This window comes from Anthonomus grandis, chromosome 6, assembly GCF_022605725.1.
Source record: "Anthonomus grandis grandis chromosome 6, icAntGran1.3, whole genome shotgun sequence".
Classification (NCBI taxonomy): Eukaryota; Metazoa; Arthropoda; class Insecta; order Coleoptera; family Curculionidae; genus Anthonomus; species Anthonomus grandis.
The window spans coordinates 11,562,790-11,583,392 of record NC_065551.1 but is presented as its reverse complement, the minus strand read 5'-3'; the positions used below and the strand labels follow the sequence as shown (position 1 = coordinate 11,583,392).

General features: G+C 30.8%; 1 protein-coding gene across 5 annotated transcripts; it reads left to right on the top strand.

Moving 5' to 3' along the window:
• The first annotated feature begins 226 nt into the window (after positions 1-226).
• On the top strand, positions 227-16,262 carry LOC126737372 (neuronal membrane glycoprotein M6-a). 5 transcript variants are annotated; one of them, XM_050442250.1, is made up of 7 exons: positions 305-323; positions 410-521; positions 5,235-5,391; positions 7,999-8,158; positions 8,212-8,362; positions 8,417-8,565; positions 15,133-16,262. In XM_050442250.1, exons 2-7 carry the CDS (start codon positions 518-520, stop codon positions 15,256-15,258), a joined length of 747 nt encoding a protein of 248 aa, XP_050298207.1. In that variant the 5' UTR covers positions 305-323; positions 410-517; the 3' UTR covers positions 15,259-16,262. The 5 variants fall into 5 exon arrangements, with proteins under 5 accessions (XP_050298208.1, XP_050298207.1, XP_050298204.1 ...); XM_050442247.1 differs by lacking the exon at positions 305-323 and adding an exon at positions 759-921 and having other exon boundaries at positions 330-521; XM_050442251.1 differs by lacking the exon at positions 410-521 and having other exon boundaries at positions 227-323.
• The last annotated feature ends 4,341 nt before the right edge of the window (positions 16,263-20,603 follow it).

The following is a 20,603-nucleotide window of genomic DNA, read 5'->3' as shown; positions in this document are numbered from 1 at the left end:
CAGAAAACCGTTTTGTAAACTGTTACCAAGCAAAGTCCCAGTTTAACGCTTTTTCAATCTGCTTACTATAATTTCTGAAAGGACCATACATTTCCCATTAATTTTAAGTGTACGGTATAGAAGAGCAAAATTCAAATTTGGCGCCATAATGAAATTCCGAATTACCCGCTACGTCACAAACCCATTTTTATTTCTGGTTAGTACTACTCCTCGACATTCAGGGGACGCAACAGTCAATTCACGTTCAGTGTTCTATTGGCTCTTATAGGAGTTTCCCATCTAAGAACTTAAGATTAATCTATGATTGTCAGCTATCAAAAATGGTAAATAAATAAATTTACCCGATTTTTCCTTACAATTATACAATTACAGGTTTTCATTTGTTTATCTAATTTCCAACGTGTTTCAGGCGTTTTTTTGTTATGCTGGTTTATTTCAATTATTAATTAAAAAAAAAATACAGTAGTGCCTTGCGTTAATTTTAATCTTCCCGACAAGTGCTATATTTTATTACAAGATGGGTGAGTATTTGTTGTAAACTTATAACCACTGTTATCCTTATCAGTATTTCAAGTCTTATCAAGAGGAGTGGTTTATTTGACTATGTCTCATATTCAAAATACCAATTATTATTAAATATTTTTAAAAGTTATTTGAGTTAAAATTTCTATGATTTGTAATACCCACTTTGTTTCAATATGTGCAATATAAATGTTGATTGTTGGCACATAATCTTTGTTTAATTGCTCAATTTTAAGAGAATTTATTGATTAACAATGGTTGAGAATGCATCAGGTAGACAATGGGAACAAAATGTACCCTTAAAGTACATGGAAACAAACCTTGATACTGCTCTTAGTGAATCAAGAGAAAGCCTACAATCAGTTCAAACATACTTGGAGTCAATTGGATATCAAAGAGGTAATATTCTTAGTAGATTCACTTGAAAAAATGAAATTAGTAAACATGGATTTGTAAGGTTAGATTTTGTTGTGGCTGTTGGATCATTTCATGTTTCACTATGATTAAGTATTCTATTACTTATTGAGATTTCCCATAGCAGATTTGATTTTCTGGTGTGTTGACAAATTAAGCAGCTAACAAACCAATGAAATAACTCTTGAAAATAACTAATAATGAAAAAACTCAATTTTAGGAACTTTGGTACTAAGGCTGTCTCCCTTACCATACCATTTTCCTTATTCTTTTTATTCCTGGCCATCTGCAGCAATTGCTTAAATGAAGCAGATATAAAATAGAAATAGTGATTAGCATTGTACAGTATTAACTTGAATCATTTAGAAGTGTTATTTGGTGTCCTTACAACCAAATACATATTGAGAGAATTAATAAGATTTTGAAATATGCTAGTTATATTCTACCATAATCAGGAATAAATATGACTAATGACTTGACAGTGTCTTAGCTTGGCTTACCCGCTTTAACTGACGGAAGGGAACATTACGATTTGTGTTTTGCAAACAAGATTTTGAAAAACTATATTAAGAGTCTTGAGTGCCTGGCCACTTTTAAAATCCATGTACTGGCATGCCATAATCACATTCAAATCTTCTTACATGTTCACTTGTATACACACTGTAAAACATTGTATTTAGTTCATTGCCCGGTCAATAGAATTTCACCCACTGCTAACAGGTATGGTGCAAATATCAGTGTTATTATTTTAATTTTATGTCACTGAATTTAAATTAGCAGCTAAGAAAATTGTACTTTCCTTGATTTAAATTTATTATTATTGTAACTTAGATCTAGACTTAACTCTGGAAAATTTTCCATAAATAAATTTTCTAGTGTTCCACTCCCAAAGGACTCACACACGATTTTAGTTTCCTTAGTAATGTTATACACACAAGTTTGGTTCAACTCAGAGAGCTGACCAACTTTTTAAACATTACAATTGATCAGCACCTATCTTGTGACAACCACGATATAATATCTATTTGACTGCTCTTATGTCTAGGCTTTAAGGGATTTACCAGGGTCACAGCTGATGGTGGAAAGAAACAAAAAATGCTTTGGACTCATTGGGACTATTATAAAAACAGAAGTGAAATAATAAATTTAAAGAGTGATATTCAAAAGCTTAGTGCTAATAAAACTGTTCTAAAGGAGAGTCTTGCAATCCATTTAGATATAATTAATCCCCATCAAAAGGAACTAGCAGAACTTAAGGTAATTAACCATGAAATGATTGTATCATTAGAAACATTGAAAGCAGATAATCATTCAGGATGTGAGGAATTCAACCATGTTAAAATTATGTTAAATAAAAAAATTGTTTGTTAGTGAAACAAGTGTGAAACCAAATTGTAAAAGTGTATACTGAAAGTGAATGTCCAAACTGAAGGTACAGTAGAGGTCCTTAACTATAAGTCAACTAGTATCACTAAACACAACTCTCCTGACATTGTTTTCACAGGAAGAAAAAATATTTAGATAGAAGATAATTGTTGCTGCCTACAATGGCTGAACCTAAACAAAACCACGAAGTCACCGAAAACTTATCTGTTGTGTATATTTCCCACCTAAATTAGTACATAATCTAGTCACCAAATTTAATACCATAATGGGAAATTATATAGAAAAATTACATTTTTTACATTTTATCTTGGTAGATTTTAACTGCAATTCTTAATTCACTTAAAAATACTCTCACTCAAATATTTTCAAGAAAACACAATAAAAATCTGATTTTTGGTAATTCAATTACTGGTATTAAATTTTTGGTAATCAAAGAGCAACTTAAAACCTTGGACTGCAGAATTGAATCAGGAAACTTCTCACTTTCTTCAGCTTTTCAACTCTTCAATTGTTGTTCTTTTATAGAAAACTTTTAAAACTTGCAAAGGATTTCTATTATTGAAAAATAATAAGCGATATTGGTAAGAAATTTTCCTTGCAATTTGATTACCATACAATTTTTCCTTTTAATTACAGAAAAAGATTCATAAGCAGCATGGAATTTGTTTTATACTGCATTTTTACTAAAAACTAAAGCTCAGTAACATGTAATATTTGGCCATCTTGGTTGATTAAAATTTAAAATGGGTATCATGTAAATTCTTTAGTTTCTAAAACAAGATATATAACTATTTTATGAAATTCATAACTTTAAAAAACACTATTAATTTTCGCAATGCACTTGAGCCTTTTATGGAAAATGTGATGGAAATTTTATGGAAATTGTGATGGAAAATTTTATGTTAAAGGTTATAAAGACTTTACTTCATAAAGAAAGATACTTTCTCTCTATATTGCTCTATAGTGAAAGCATACTTAATATTCGAAAGTTATACATCTATAATTGCTGTTTTTTTAAAATAAAAATTGACAGATTAAAATCGTGCATATATCAAACTAGGTGAATGTCAAACCAGAGTTTAGTTATTCCTTTCTAGAAGAAATTCTAATTAAAGATGCTTGACAAGTGTAGCCCCTAAATTTTTCAATTTTCTCTCTTTTTACATGAAGAAAATTTCAACTTAGTTTTATAACAATATATTTATTGTACAATTTAGAAACCGTAATTTTTTACAATAATTTTGCTCTAGGCATTTTCTGGCTGATATAACAATTGGGTTACAAAACCTGTTTGTTTATAAAAGCATTATCTATTCTATAAAAAAGCTGCTCCCGACTAGTAATACGTGCGCTATACATTTTGTATTTGAGTACCCCAAAAGGTAATAGTGAAAAGAATTAAAATCAGTCGATCAAGAAGGTCACTGATTAGGACTGCATATCTACATATGTATTTTTTTTAAATTGTCGTCAAGAAGACAGTTACAGTTTGTCCGAAAGGTGGGGAGCATCATTATGTAAAAATTCATTGTACACATCATCTCTTATAAATTGAGCCTCATCCGTAAAGAAACAGTGCCTGAATATTCTTTGTTTGATTTTGAATGACCCATGCACCTGCTAAAATTCATTCCTCGAATATTCAGTACGACCTAATCTAGGAACTTGTTGGATGTGATATAGATAAAGTTTTTGTTCTTCTTTGGCTGATTTCTGGTTTGTTATAAATAATATTAAATGACGCATTATACCGAAGCATTACAAAACTCAAATACAACCCGTTGGAAATTGTATTTTTAATAATTTTAAAATAATTATCTTAAACTTTTTAATAACATTTCAATTATACTTTATGAAGAATGTTAAAAGTTCGATGTTAACTTATAATAAAGAATGTTAAACAATAAAATTGATTGACAGTTGTATTGTGAAGTCCATCGGTGTGACACTCAACAAAATGGTTTCACCACTAACCAAAACTCTTTATTTTTACTCTGACACATATTCCCTTGCAATGTTGGCATCTTTGGGGGAAGAGTAAAACTAGACTGACATTACTTACAAGTGGCCTTATCTATATACTAATGATGTAATAGAGCGGAAAATGCAGTGAAGCATTTATCCCCATTAAGAATGTTAAACTTTCATATCCATCTAATCACATCACAATCGTTACAATTAATCTCATAGATCCCGGACTTTTCATTGGTCTTGATTATATTTTTTGGGTTTTCTAAAAGATTTCCTAATTTTAACTTTCGAACCCAACAATCATAATATCCAATAATATTTTTTATTAAAAATCCATTAACTGTCAGTAAAAGGCAGTAATATTATAGGGTCTCCAACGTACAGCATATCAAAGTTTTTGGTAACGCAATTTAACATTAAAATTTTTCATCAATTTTGTTCACAAGTCAATAATTTAATTTCAAGTGAAGATGATATTCTTATTTCTTTTGACCATATCTTCTTTGTTTCTAACTATCCCTATGCCCGAAACTTTGGAATATCTGACTGATCTTTTGGAGAGTAAGAGTCTTGGTTAGTGGTAAAACTGGTTTGTGATTTAAGTTGTGCAAAATTTAGCAATAATACAAAAGATATTCAAATCAGCTACTTTAATTATAAAGACTCGTTTTTAAACAAAACTAGAAAGAAATTGATGAGATGCCTTACAGTAAGTTAATTGAAAACTAAAAACTAATAAGTAATTTAAAAAAAAATCTATTCTGTGTTCTCTTGGTTCAATACTTTCGGGACACACTGTATATGTACTTACATCGAATTAATCATGTATTTTGTATTTATAAAAAATATTTGAAATAAATTTATATTATTATATTTAGTATAAGGAAGACTTAAAATAATACAATTAATTTTCTTACTTATTCCATGCACAATGTTTTTAGGTTTCTGTGAAAAATGCCTTACACGGATACCCTATGCCACTCTAGTAGCCACCATAATGTGCGCTCTTGGAGTAATAATCTTTTGTGGAACTATGTACAGAGGCGCTACACTTTCAGTGTTAATGTTTAGTGAAGTTTTTAAAATGCAGCTGTTTTGGTATGTAGAAAATTAATTTTGATTTACATATATAAATGAATTAGTTAGTTATAAGAAGTTTTCAGAAAAAAATATGTGAAAAATATATAGATTTAAAAAAGAATTCAAATGCAGAGTGTTGAACTCTCTTTGATTAAAAAACGCCTCTTTTTTGTTAAATTTGTCTTAATGAAAAATTAAATCAATAAAATTAATTGAAACTGCAATGGGTCTACTTGTAACAACAATATACTATTTTATTTTACTTAAATATTCAAAAATAAAATACACTTAAGAACAATAATTAAAAGCATAAAAAAGCACCAACTACATATTTTGTTGGTTACTATCGCAATATACATAACTATTATCATCGGAGTAAAAATTCCGACAAATACAAAACATCGTGTTTTCTTAGTGCACTCCTCATGGGCTCGCACAATAATGGAAATATTTTATATCCATTTTTCTCTTCGGCGATATTTAATGAAAACTCCACAATTTAAGCAGAATATTTCTTCCTTCTTCCCTAACCTACAGAGGGTGATTGAGCAATTTATGTCCCATCGATTTTTAGTTTTTTATGGGTACGTTTAGGAAGCTTACCCTTAAATCTGTTATATTAAAACAAAAAATCCTTGGATAAGCTGTTTTTTAACGAAAAAACGACAATTTATGTTGTATGACATAATATGGCCGACGAATTTGCTATTCTCCTATTTACTTATCACGGGCTAATCACTTTTATATTGGTCTAAAATATTTTTTAAAAAATATAACTATAAAACAACAATACTTTTTTAATGTTGTTTACCAATTTGCATTGTTTAATTTAAGAATATTGAGTTTTATAATTAATTGCCAAATTATCGACATAATCTATTCAGAAGAATCAAACTAATAACTACAGCGTTGTCGGATTGTGAAGTTATTTTCGTAAGGTTTCATTCCTCAGCTATTATTTTAGTACATAAAGGTTCAGGTCAGGGTTTATTTTTTTTCAAATTTTATTTCGTTGTCGATTTTTTATACATATAATTATAATTATATGTATAAAAATATACTTGAAATGTCACCAAAATGTCAAAAAAAAAATTTGCAGCCGTTTTTGACATATCGCATTGTAACACTTTAAAAAACTCACCCTGTATACTAAAAAAACTAATTTACAATACTTCCGTAAGTTACGTTTATAATTTCAATTTTCTACGCGTTCCAGTGCCGCAGTAATAAAAATTTATTTGGAGCTATGTTTTGGTCAAAAAATAAAGAAAATAATTAATTTCTTGAAACCTTTACCTAAAGATTATATAAGAACAACTTATACAAAAACAATCATAAAGTGATAGCGGATCGGAAAATAAAATAATATAGAGGGTATTTCATTTAAAATAACAAAGATGCTACTATTTTTTGGAATAAGCGGCAACGCTGTATCGTTAAAAATATTTTTAATCGTTAGATCACCAGCTAAAATCCATGATGCCAAATTTTGAAAAAAAATCCATTTTCCAATCTACGTTAACGTTTAAGGTACCATCAACCATCAATCACCCTGTAGACTTTTACGACAATACTGCCATATCGTTGTGAAAAATTCACATATTGAAAAGTTTTTGCATTTCACTGTTTTGGAAATGACAAAAAAACAAAAAGTTTTTATTGTGTTATTAGTTTTAAAAAAGATTCACCCACATTTTTTTAAATTTTAAAACGTCCTGCGGAAAATCGTTGGATCTTAAATTGCTTAAGCACCGCTACAGAGAGCTTTATATTTTCGAGATGAGGGTAATTGTGTTGTAGTATCTGATTTCTATCTCATTATTTTTATTTTTTTTTATGATAGCCATAACGGAATTTTATATACAAGTTTAAAGCAAGATATCAACATTTTGCACCATAATACGGCTCTATTTGAAAAGAGTGCGATTTTCGTAGCTTCTAAAGCGTTTAATAAATTACCAAACTGCATAAAAACAATTGACGGTATAAACCAGTTCAAATCAAAAATAAAGCAACTCCTTTTAGATAATCCTTTATACTGTCATAATGACTATTACTGTTTGAACCTAAAAAATGGAAAATCTAGGCAAGTTAAGTCCCTAGTCTATAGTGTTTTAGCCTTTAAGTCTTCTTTTGTAAGTTCGTTTTAATAAGTATTGTTAGTATATGTATGTCTCTATTTAACTTTTAATTATTAATGACTTTAGTGTATACATTTAGGTAAGGCTTGAAATTGACGCATGCTATGTTCATTGTTGAACCTTTGTAATGAAGAATTTTAAATAAATAAATAAATAAACCATGAAAACTTACTACGTCGGTGCGAGCAATGACTAGAGTTCAAGGGCAGCAATTTGATGTTCACACGTCCTTGAAATAAGTTTATTACTCCGTAAATAATAAATAAATTTAAATGATCTTCATCTGTGTATTTCAATTGACCCCGCATGATTTGTTATTGACAATTTGCAAATGAGAAGTAATGACATTATTGTAACACAATTGTTTTTTAGTGAGTGATTGTTTTAAAATCCGATATTCCAACTTGGCCCTGTTACAACTAACCTCAGTATCTCCTATATGAAAAATATAAACCTTTTTTGTTGCAATGTATAATGTTTTCAGGGTTGATGCTGTAAAAATGGTTTTTGTCTTAATTGGAGCTTGCATGGGAGCATTAGGAATAATGATTTTGATAGTAGGATTTCTAGCCACAGGAGCAACAAGGCACAAAGTTTACAAAGGATGGGGATCGAGGGTGACTGGAAGACTTAGTTGTGCAGTAGTAAGTAATCATCTTATTACTCCTTTTTAACTCTTAAGTTATTCTATTTTCAGTTCATGGGGGTTACATACATCCTTCAGATAGCTTGGCTCCTAATTTTATGCAGTTTAATAGTGGTAACTTTTGTCTTCACAATATTTTGGAATATGTGTGACAATCCTGGAGTGGCATCATTTCAGAATTCCATTGATCTTACTCAATTTTGTAAGTAAATATGAAAACATAATTTAAATCATTATTTGGTATATTGCATTTTAGATTTCTTGTTTCCTGAAGGAACAAGACAAGAACATATGAAGATAGAGGGTGACAGTAATGTTAAAGCATTTTGTAAAGATTATGTGGAGAAGGTCGAAATTATGTTTATTGTAGCCACAGTTTCAACTGTATTGGTTATTCTTAGTTTGGTAAGTTGTCTATACACTAGGAAATATTTTTTTATTTTTTATATTTTCTTTTTTTTTTCATTTGTTCGGATTCTCCATAATCTCTAATAATAATAATAATAATAATAATAACTATATGTAATAATAATGTACGGATAAATAAGAATAATAAGTAGAGATGATACAAAAGAATAAAAAAGTGTTGCAAAAAATGTGGTTCGCTTGGATGATGCGTCAAATTCAAATCAAGGTGATATGACGGCGTCAAGTTCTAGTTTTATGGTTTTAAGTTCAAGTAGTAAAACATCTAATGATACACTGAAGGTGAAAAAACGAAAGTGTGACAAATCATACATTAATCTCGGATTTGTTGATTCCAACGGCTCACCTCTTTGTATGTTGTGAAGCAAACTCCTTCCTAATAGTTCGATGGTACCTGCTAAGAAGCGCAGACATTTAGAAACTGTACATCACGACTTACGAAAAAAGAACAATTATTAAGAAGCCAAAAAACTATGACGTATGCGACTCAGACTGTGAATGAAAAGGCCACGGAGGCATCGTATGTGGTTAGTTACCGCATTGCCCAAGCAGGAGAAGCGCACACTATCGCTGAATAGCTAATAAAACCATGTGTGGTAGATATAACAAAATGTATGCTCGACGAAAAATCTGTAAAGCAACTTCCTACAGTGCCGCTTTCGAACGATACAGTTACGCGCCAAGTTGGGGATATCGCAGCAAACATAAAGCAAGAACTGGTTTCACGGCTTCAAAATAACAAATTCGTCTTGCAAATGAATGAGTCGACTGATGGTGCTGGACTGGCCATCTTGCTAGTAATTGTGCGATATCTATATAAACATTCACTCGAAGACTTGCTTATGTGCTCATCGCTGCCTACTAACACAACCGGATAAGAAATTTTTAACATGATTAACATATTTTTTAAAGAAAACCAACTCGATTGGAATGATTGCATTGATATTTATAGCGATGGAGCCAAGGCAATGACAGGTAGAACAGCAGGATCATAAAACACTATTGAACTAAGAACAGAATTAGAAGCTTTTCTTACAGATGTTCCTTTTAATTTAAAAGACCGTTTGTCCGCTAAAAGCTGCTTATTTAGACTAGCATTTTTAGCAGACATGTTTGGAAAACTTAACGAAGTAAACCTGTCACTACAAGGAAAACAGAGAACAGTTTTCAGTGCAACAACAAAATAACTGCCTTTAAAAAAAAATTATATTTTTGGATAACTTGTTTTGATAAGAGAGAAATCGAAAGCTTTTTTTTGCTAAGTGAGTTCCTTAGTCACCATAGTATTAGTGATACAGAAATATTTCAAAATGAAATATTTGTTGAATTGGTGCAATATCTCAATGATCTGCAAGGGACTTTTGAATATTACTTTCCTGAAGAACAGAATACAAAACTGAAAATAAACTCATGGATTCAAAACCCTTTTTCATCTAAATTGCAGAAGCCTGAAAATATATCAAATCAGATCTATAAATCATTTCTAGAAATGACATCGGATACAAGCATGGAATCATTGTTCAAAACAATTTCACTAAATGATTTTTGAAGCACGGTTCGTGATGAATATCCACAACTTGCCACAGAAGCTTTGAATGTTCTTCTGCCGCTCCCAACAACGTATTTGTGTGAAACGGGATTTTCAGCATATACAGCTACAAAAACAAAATACCGCAATAGACTGGATGCCGAACCAGACATGAGAATTCAACTTTCTTCTATCAAGCCTGACATTACCCAGTTGATGAGGAATAAAAAACAATTACATGCCTCGCATTAAATGAACTTAGTGTTATCATTTGCTTTTTAACTCACTACTTACTGTATCTATCTTTTTTTCTATGATTATTAATAAACAATTCACGTATAACTGCTTTTGCTTTTAGTTTAGAGTTTAGGGTTCTGTTAAAAATAATAATATAATATATATTAAATCAATGATGAGCTATAATTATTTATTCATGTGGGCTCTGAGATAAGTTGTTTTAATCCAAATACGTCAGTAATATTCTATAAAGGTTTACTGAATTTGTTGCCCATATGTCTCATGTTTATGTTAAAATCCCCAAAGCAAATGCATCATTGCTTGAAAATAATTTTGTTAATATTTCCTCATAATAATTAAAAAAATTGTTAATGTTGGATGAAGGTGGTCTATATATATTTCCTAATACGACTTGATCGCCCAAGAGTAACTTAACCCAAATGTGCTCAATAAATTCGGTACATTCTTGTAGTATAATAGAGTATTTGATATTTTTCTTTATATATAAGCCTATGTTACCACCCCTAGAATTTTTGTCCTTCCTCACAGAATTACAGTCTGGTAAACTAATTAGATGATTTAGGACTTATATTACTATGTACTTATGTTTCAGAGACCCCGACGACACTATAGTTGTGTGCGAGTATGTAATCTCTGAATATAAATTTATTAGGTAAGGAACGTGCATTTATATGTGCGAAGAAAATAAATAGGAGAAATAAGGACAGAGAATAAACAGGAGCTTTGAAAATAGATACTAAAGAGTTCCCAGAATCCAAAAAAAAAAATTCACACCAAAAATTCTTATAGACATAACCCGTGCATGCATACTGTTGTTTAATTTGTGGCTTTTTCCTAAAAACAAGTTTTACTTACATTATTTATAAAACTAGAATTATTACTTTAAAAGATATGGCTGAAAAATAAGAATAATAACAATTAGTCTAGGAGAAAAGTCTTATCAGTCAACACCATACTAAACCGTTAAATATATCTTTTCATGCAATAAAAAAAACATACTGAAAAAAAAATTATGCTGTCAAAAATTGAAGACAAGGGTACCTGTTAAACTCCGATTTGATTGAGGTGATAAAGGGGATCCAAACTATGAATTTCACCCCGATTGTTTTTTACATAAACATTGCCATTAAGGCACCACGCACTTTTTGCACTAATCTTATTCATAGCGGAACTAAGCAGATTTTGTCGCACTTTTGTGAGATCTTCCTTGATTATAATATTCGGCGTCGATTTTAAAAATTTGCGATTTTTAAGCACCATTGATCGTTTGTTTATGTCTGAAAACTGAAGCAAAATAGCAGGCGGTTTCAATGGTTCGGGTACTATGCACTGCACATAATAACATCGGCTCATATTGGACATTTAAAGATTTGTGAAGATTGTGAAGATTTTAATAAAAAATATAAATATATATATGTTATTCTAAGCGCAAAAATAACATCTTCAAAGTAAAAAAAAATTATTAACATTGTTAGTCCTAAAACCGCTTCTAAAAAATTTAAAACAGCAACACCGCAGGCAAAAGCTGATATCATCTTGACAAATGGCTTTGTATTTACATTCGCATTTGTGAAGTTTTGTGTTTTTCTTTAGCTTTTGATTGAAAAGGAAAAAATGTTAAGTCATTTCAGTGTTTTTGTGAATCGTTACGATAGCAACAACTTTTTGCACTAATCTTATTCATAGCGGAACTAAGCAGATTTTGTCGCACTTTTGTGAGATCTTCCTTGATTATAATATTCGGCGTCGATTTTAAAAATTTGCGATTTTTAAGCACCATTGATCGTTTGTTTATGTCTGAAAACTGAAGCAAAATAGCAGGCGGTTTCAATGGTTCGGGTACTATGCACTGCACATAATAACATCGGCTCATATTGGACATTTAAAGATTTGTGGTTTTGAGATTAGTTTTTAGCATGTTAAAGAATGCCTGAAGGTCGTCCTCGCGCTCGACTTTGAAACCGAAAATACGGATATTACCCTTGCGGGAATGTTGTTCCTGAGAGTCTAGCATAGTAGATAGGCGCGAATTTTCGTCTTTTAGATCCTTGAACTCTTTTGTGAGTGTTATTGACTGTTCCTTTATTTCGCTAAATATTTGGGCGAATTTTGATGTCAGTTTCTTGGTTATGGTTTCGGCGATAATAGCCAGTTGCGCTGTTATGGTTTTGCGCACCGACGTCACGAACAATCCGCTTAATATCTTCCAAATCTATTCTCGTTAGCACCATTTTAAATCAAAATTACTAGTTTTATAGAATACTTTTCTCCGAGATAAATAATACTAATCACAGCACAGGAATAATCGTCTTTAAGCCAATCCACAATGTAGCTATTAATTATAACTTTAGCACACAAAACTTTTAAAATAATTCTACACGGTTGTTGGCGTGTGTTTACTTGAGCAGCGCCATCTCAGCTTTCGCAAAAATATCGCCATATTGCTCAGTACATATCTGATTACATTTAAGCAAGCGTCTTGTAGCTATTAAAATTAATCTTCCATCTATTGATCCAATAATTTGCATAATATGTGTTTAAAGTTCATCAACGGTTCTGTATTTTTTTATAATTACACTTCATTCATTATGTAAAAATCCAAAGTCGAAAGGGATTAGGTCTAGTGACCTAGGTAGCTAACGAATCGGGCCACGTGTCGCAATCCATTTATCATCAAATAGTCTATTAAATAATATTATCATTTAGTTGATAGGGAGGTCATTTATCCTGTTGTTAAGAATAGATTTGTTGTCGTCTCTCCAAGTTAACATGATCCAAATAATCTTCCAGCGCTTCAGTGCTTCAGTATTATGAGGTCAACATATCTCCTTTCGGTTAAAGTGCAACAATAAAACAGAGATCCTATTATTTGACATCCTATTAAGCCGCACAAAATGTTAATACTAAATTGATTTTGAGGGTTTCTGGGATCAGTAGGGAAAAGATTTTCTTGGGACGAATAATATACTTTTTTACGGTTAGACATACCTTTCTTTGAAAAATTAGCTTCGTCGCTCCAAATTATACAGTTTAAAATATTATCTTTTGTTCCATATGCAATACGTAACCCATTACAAACCGCAAGTCTTCTTTCGTTATCGCCAGGCAACAATGTTTGTACTGGTCAATACTATGGCACAAGTTTGTGTTCCTTTAAGACCTGCCATATCGTTACTATAATCTCACACCATATGCTCTTGATAAATCTCTAGTTGAGTTTTCCATATCAGCTTTAAAATATATTAACATAGAAATTTCAACATCCTCGCTTACTATAAATTGGTTCCTTTTTTTAACTCTTTTAAACACGTTTTCGTTACTTCTAAATTTTTTGTAGCGAATTAACAAGTATCTTCGGTTGGCAAGTTGCCGGTCTGTAATCGCTTGCGGTACTCTTTATTTTTTCGACGTACAAGGTATTCTAACATATCATATTTTTCCATATGCATAAAAGGCATTTTATGCATACCGAAAAGAGTACACCCATGACTACCTCCTCATGATATTTTTTTTATTCGGCAGTATTCCGGATCTCCAATCTGCTCATACAAAGAGCATAGAGTCAATCTAAAAAACATGTTTTATCAATTATATGTCCAACACCCTCTATAATAATTTACATTACTTTGCATTTTGTTTAACAAACTTAGATACTTAGAACATTGAAAGGCTAGAATTAGTAAACAACATGTGCACGGAGGCAAGGGGGGTGTTTTGTTTATAAACATATTTATTGATCCTCTGTTGTCAAGTTTACATGCATTGTCAAAAGAGGAAATTTGCACCTATATATCCACCCATATTATAATGTTAATTTAACTAATTATTGCTAGAGTTGGGAATGAAAATAAAAAATATAAATATATATATGTTATTCTAAGCGCAAAAATAACATCTTCAAAGTAAAAAAAAATTATTAACATTGTTAGTCCTAAAACCGCTTCTAAAAAATTTAAAACAGCAACACCGCAGGCAAAAGCTGATATCATCTTGACAAATGGCTTTGTATTTACATTCGCATTTGTGAAGTTTTGTGTTTTTCTTTAGCTTTTGATTGAAAAGGAAAAAATGTTAAGTCATTTCAGTGTTTTTGTGAATCGTTACGATAGCAACAACTTGTGCGGCTTGGATCGCGGGAAAAAGGCGATTTAAGCTGATCTTTTTACAAGTAAATACCGATTTTGTCATAACATCATATCAAGGGACAACTATCATTATAAATGGAGAATAATAAATACTTATTAAAAATCTATAATAATTATGAAATATTTGATTTCCATAAAAATGCTTTTTATTCGATAAATACCTTTACTATAATGAAGTACGTTAAAAAAAAACTTATTCAAAAAGTTCGTAAACGGCAATATTGTTTATAATTGAAAGCATAATCTATTAATAATAAACATCTATCATGTAAATATTTTGTGACGACGTCACTGGTAAAGATTACTTGCGTCGGTGGAATCAACAATTCGATCTGGCGGCGTTTCGATGTTGTTGCCGTTTTCTCTGATATTAATATACGTTATCTACATTCATTAACTATCAATGTTGACTTCTTTATGAAACAAAAATGCTTCATATTTTATTAAAGAGGAATAGTATTGCTTTGCGCCTGTCAAAATAAGTGCATCATTGCATCAGAGATGTTACGAGCAAAAAAACTGCCCATAGTTCCATGGCAATGCTAATCCAACCCTTTAATGTTCTAAGCAAATTCAGCTTACCTTTATCATTAATTTCCACTTCCCCTTTTATAGGTTCATTATTTAATGTGTCTGGCAGCCAATTATGCACACATCAGGAACCAAGAAAAATTCCTACAGTTTCAAGACCTGCAGATGCTTAACGATACTGACATGCTTTCAGCCAAAGATAGATTCTAGGATATTTCCCAGGAAATTCATATGCCTGAGCTCAGATGGCAAATGTAAGGGGTAAAATACAGAAAGTACAAACTTAATAGAGAATCTAAAACTATAAAAGAGGGTTTGATAGATTAATAGAACAAAATTACCTAAAAAAAGAAAAAAAGTTACGTATTAATTTGGCAGCTTTGTTGGCTTATGTATTTCCTGGGTTCTTTTAGAGCTATTTTAGATTCAGGGACCTGTAATTTACTTCTTTTATCAATATATAAAATGTATAATAAAGGTACAGGTTCCTAGTAAGTTTTTAATATGAGTTAAAATCCTGTGAGTCATGGTTGATAAATGAATTAAGAAATGTTGATAACTGAATAAAATTCATTAAAATGTAGTTTTGTACTTTTTATATGGGTAAATTACTTTTTAAATCGACCACCAGTGGCAAATCAACTAGTAACGGTAATTAGTAATAAGAAATTACAGTTAAATAACATGCTTAATGTTGAACACGTACAATTTTTTAAAATATCCTTTTCACTGTGGAGAAATTACTATAACTTAGGTATTTTAGACTAAGAAAGAAGGAGTATCTTGGCATCTAGGATTCGGTTATTAATATATTTAAAAGCTCAATTTCTGCATTAGAAAACATTTAAAATAATTAAATGTAAAAATCATTTGAAACAAACCTTTATCTTTATATAAATGTTTTTCTAGCAATTTTTCCTTATTATTTCAAAACTCCGTCCGGAAGTTAAGACTAGAGGTAGAATTAGTATTCTTGGTTGGATAAATAAACATACTAAGAGCAAAAATATAAATAAGGTTAATATAATCCCCCATATTTAGACGTAGAACGTGTATTATGTTTATCTGTATAATTGTATTATGAAATCATACCATTCCTACTGTAGTTTTTGTACCTTAATATTAGTATTATGTGGTTAGGTATCTTGTAATAAGTAAGTAATGTCTATTGTAAGTTAGTATGAAGGTTTTTATAATATATATTTTTTACTGTTCCTTATTTGTTAATGTTGCTAAAAGGCGATTCAGATCTCAGATCAGGTCCTTTTTTCGACCAGATACACATACCCAGTTATAAACATCCCCCATATCCCATATTTCAACCTGTTAAAACTTTATATCTTCCTTGATATATATAGAAACACATCCTCTACTGTCTCTACAAGAATAGGTAGTTATTAAGTCTCTGCCAATACCAGAACATCGCAGTATCTTTGTCGTACAAAACATTGTAGTTCATCTAGTTTACTTCTCATACTTCGTATGCTCATCTAGGCAACAGAGACTTTATTTGGTGGGGTTGTTAGTTTTTTAGTTGGTCCTTATTCTTTACTAAAAATGTCTCGCTGTTTTCGTCTTTTCTTAGTAGAATGTTGTCATCATTAATATATAAAAATTTAGATCCTTCCTCGGTTTTATATTGCCTTGCAGCCTTAAATATTTCCAAGTTGGTTTTTGTTAAGTCATGATTCATATACATTTTTTTACGATCTCCAAGCCCCAAGTCGGTTGATGTTGGGGAAAATCCTTTCTTTGATTTAAGTAATCGATATTTTTGTTGATCATCTGAAAAAATTACTTTTATAGGTCGACATTCAGAGGCATCAGTCTCTGTGGTACTCTTACCGACTCTATAAGCTATAAATTGATTCCGTAGAGAAGGCATCTAGCATTTCTATAATTTTGGTAATTACCTCCTTTAAATTTTCATTTCGACTTTGTGGAACGCCTTGTATGATCAAATTATTATTTAGGGTATTTTGCTCCTGGGTATTAAATTGATCTTTGATCTTATTAATCTCCTTTTCCAGTTTTGAGTTTATTTTTATTTGTTCATTAAATTTGCTCAAAAGGTCATTGGTATGGGAAAAAAATCATATTTCCTATCCATATCAATCAATTTGGTCATCAGGCCTGTCAGTCTATTCACGTCAGCATTACCAATAGTTGAACTTACTGGAATTTTGCAGCTTTCACGAATCCATGTCTGAGAACATTTGCTTATTTGTTGATAGGCCCTTGCTGTCATTTGCATCAAAATCAAAACTCTGTGTTTCCACACTAAACTTTTTTTACGCAGTAAACCATCCTGATTTTCTGCCACAGTTTTATTGCATAAATTACACACATCAATTTCCGACATCCTGCTCTTTTTCGCCCAGCGTGGCAACACCGCCGACGTACCCAAATTAAATATCGCACTGGGAAGCCGGGTAGTGATCACTACCAAAATGCGGTGCAATAACTTTGTGGTGTAGTTTCACAGCATACGTTAAAAGACAAATATGCCCAGCCAATGCGAATTGAAGATGGGACCAAATACCGATTGATCCCTTCGTTTACGTCCGTAAAATTTCGCGTGTCTATTGGCATTGGCATATTAATTTTGTTTTGTTTTCCCTAACCTAGATTGCAAATTTTATTTTATTTAATATAATTATTATTTATATCGAATTTGCCACTATTTCAGTGCTCACAGCAGTCATAGTGCTTAGTGTTGACTCCGTTGTCTATAATATTCGGTACTACGCTAATTTTGAGTTCAAAAACAAACATTTTAGTGTTTGATTTTTAATTTCTAGTAAACTGTTCAGTGATTTCTTTCCTCTATCATTTCTTTTTTAGCTGCTGCAGTGTCTGTTTACGATAATTATGGCAACACTAAGGTAAGATATAATTTTTTTAGGTTTAATCGGAATTATGTATTTTTTAGCCAACAAAATGCAATCTGAGAAGTTTGCGAGTTTCAGGAAGGAAGTTTCACCCAGAATTTTTTGACCAGGCATACAAGGAACACATTATATGTCCAATGTGTACCAACGATACCTAGACATTTTCTTATTTTAATAGTTTAAACAAACATTTTTGTTTAATATCCACAAAATAAAGATAAAACAATCATTTTTAAATTTTAGGAATTTTGAAGAATATACCTCTTATAGAGAACAAAGTAATAGGGAAGTCGATTATGCTTGTCAGATCCAAAATAAATTTGAGAATGGAGGATAACATATATTTTACAATTGTAACAGGAGAAACATCAGAGGTTATATAAACTCTTAGTTATCAGACATAATTGTATATTTTGTTGTTTACTTTTAGGATTTAATAGCTTATGTAAAATGAGAAACATTAAGTCTGGGGGAAGCATATGCATCAAGGGACATGCTCCTCAAGAATTTTAGTTAAGGTTTTAAAGAATGGTAATATTGCATTAATTTTTATATTCTTAGACTAATTCATAATTTTAATCCTTTGTAGGATCAGTTGTGATCAGAAGTGCTAGTTTATAATATTATATAACCATATTTATAATATAGTTATAACCAAGCTAGATGGATTTAGTTTCTCTACCATTTTAGTTTTAAGTTGTTGATATAATATAATATAATACATTTTAATATAGTATAGAGTCCATAGTATAGTTTATTATAAAATATGTTATTATAAAATTTAAAGTATATTTGCTAAAGGTTAAAACATTTCAGTAAGCTAGTCGACATTAAGATATTTGATAAATATGATGGGAATTGTTTAATTTCAAAACTTCCATCACAATACACAAACCTCAAAATATTTATGAAATATTTACTTCTTTTGGCCGCTATGATGATGCATCATCCATGGGATTTTATCAAAACAATGCCTAAACAGTTATTTAAAAATTAAAATAAATACACATATTTTTTAGGATTATAAGTTTTATATATTTTGATTTTAATTGTCAAATAAAAGTTTAAATGTTATTTATATGGTGATTTTAAAAATTCACCATATAATATATTTGATCTTAAAAATTCATATAGTTTTAGTTGTTTATTGCCTGGCAATCTTTATCATCTACCTACTCGATATTATCTGATCCACATATTTCAATCTCCTAAGTAATGTATAATTGGCTATTTAATTTAAATGCTTTTCAAACGTTCATTGACAATTATTATATTATGAAAAGTTTAAATTACCGATACCTATAGGAATATGGCTATAGGTATCGGTTTAATTCTAACAAGTAATTCTACACTAAATTTTAATATAATACCATAAAAAACATCTATAAAAGAAGCTAAAATAAAAATACCAAAAAAACTTTAAGTGTTATCATTAATAATAATGCCATAATTTATGGATGGTTTAATGTTACCGTTACACGGTATATATACTGTTCTCACTCATGCACTTGTACTTATTTATTAAGAAACCTAGACTTAGTGTCCTGAGGATAACTGGTTTCTGTTTTTTTTTTTAAATTTCTGACCCCATGCAACAACTGTCTATTTTTATTTTCCTAAAAATCTTTATCACGCTGTAAATATAAATAAAAAAATCAATAATTTACTAATCTATAACAGCTACAAATATTTCTTTATTGAGCGTCCTTTATATGCACATCGCATTTCTTTTTCGATCTAAATGCCTAACAAAACAAAGTCCTATAGTAGCAAATATATAGGTCAGAGATGCCAAATCTCGCTGTTTAACGACAGGCATCGAAAAATTCGTATTTTGAATTTTGGCGGCACGCAAGCTACGCCTCTGTAGTGCCGAAATGCTCTTATTGGCTGGGCATATTTGTCTTTTAACGTATGCTTAGTTTCACTGTAAAAACTATATTATTTCTGTTATGAAGTAGGTAGCGCCATCTGGTTTAAGACAATGTTGTATCATTTATACATAGAAACAAAGGTTTCTGTAATGTCGGTAATTAAAAAGTTCTGTAATGTCAGTCTCATAAGATTTAGTTTTTCTTGTAAAAAGTTAACCGCGCGGTCATGTCTAAAAAAATAGTACAAGTAAGTATTGTAGTAAGTTTCCTTTTATGTTAAAACTTTTCGCTTACATTAAAATAAACATAAAAACAGTTTCGTGAGTGTGTTTATTAAGATCCTCGGCCTTCACAATCCCAACAGGTTATGAGTCCAGAGGCGTGTTGTGAAAAATGAAAACGAGGTGTAAAAACGATTCTGTGAAAGTGAAAAGGTTAGTAAAATAGAAAACACAATCATATAAAGAAGGAATAAGATACCATGGGTGAAACGACTCCGGTACTAAAACTCACAGGCGAAAATTGGCCTGTGTGGAAGTTCCATACCACATACTTCCATACTGAAAGGTAAAGGACTCTTCGAAATAGCTGAAGGTGCTAAAGAAAAACCGTCAACGGCCGGTGAAGAACAAGGTAAATGGTTCAAGGAGGATGCAAAAGCGCAAGAGATGTTAGTGACTAGGATGGAGCAAGGACCTTTGACTCACATTTTGTCATATACAACAAGTAAAGAAATGTGGCCCAAACTAAAAACTGTATATGATAGAGAGAGTGCGGTGAGTGTCCATCT

Bases quoted from the DNA above. Each gene is read 5' to 3' on its own strand.
- LOC126737372 (XM_050442247.1), top strand. From the start codon at position 777: ATGGTTGAGAATGCATCAGGTAGACAATGGGAACAAAATGTACCCTTA. The intron at 922-5,234 runs GTAATATTCTTA...CAATGTTTTTAG, and splicing joins GTCAATTGGATATCAAAGAG to GTTTCTGTGAAAAATGCCTT. The intron at 8,363-8,416 runs GTAAGTAAATAT...ATTGCATTTTAG, and splicing joins CATTGATCTTACTCAATTTT to ATTTCTTGTTTCCTGAAGGA.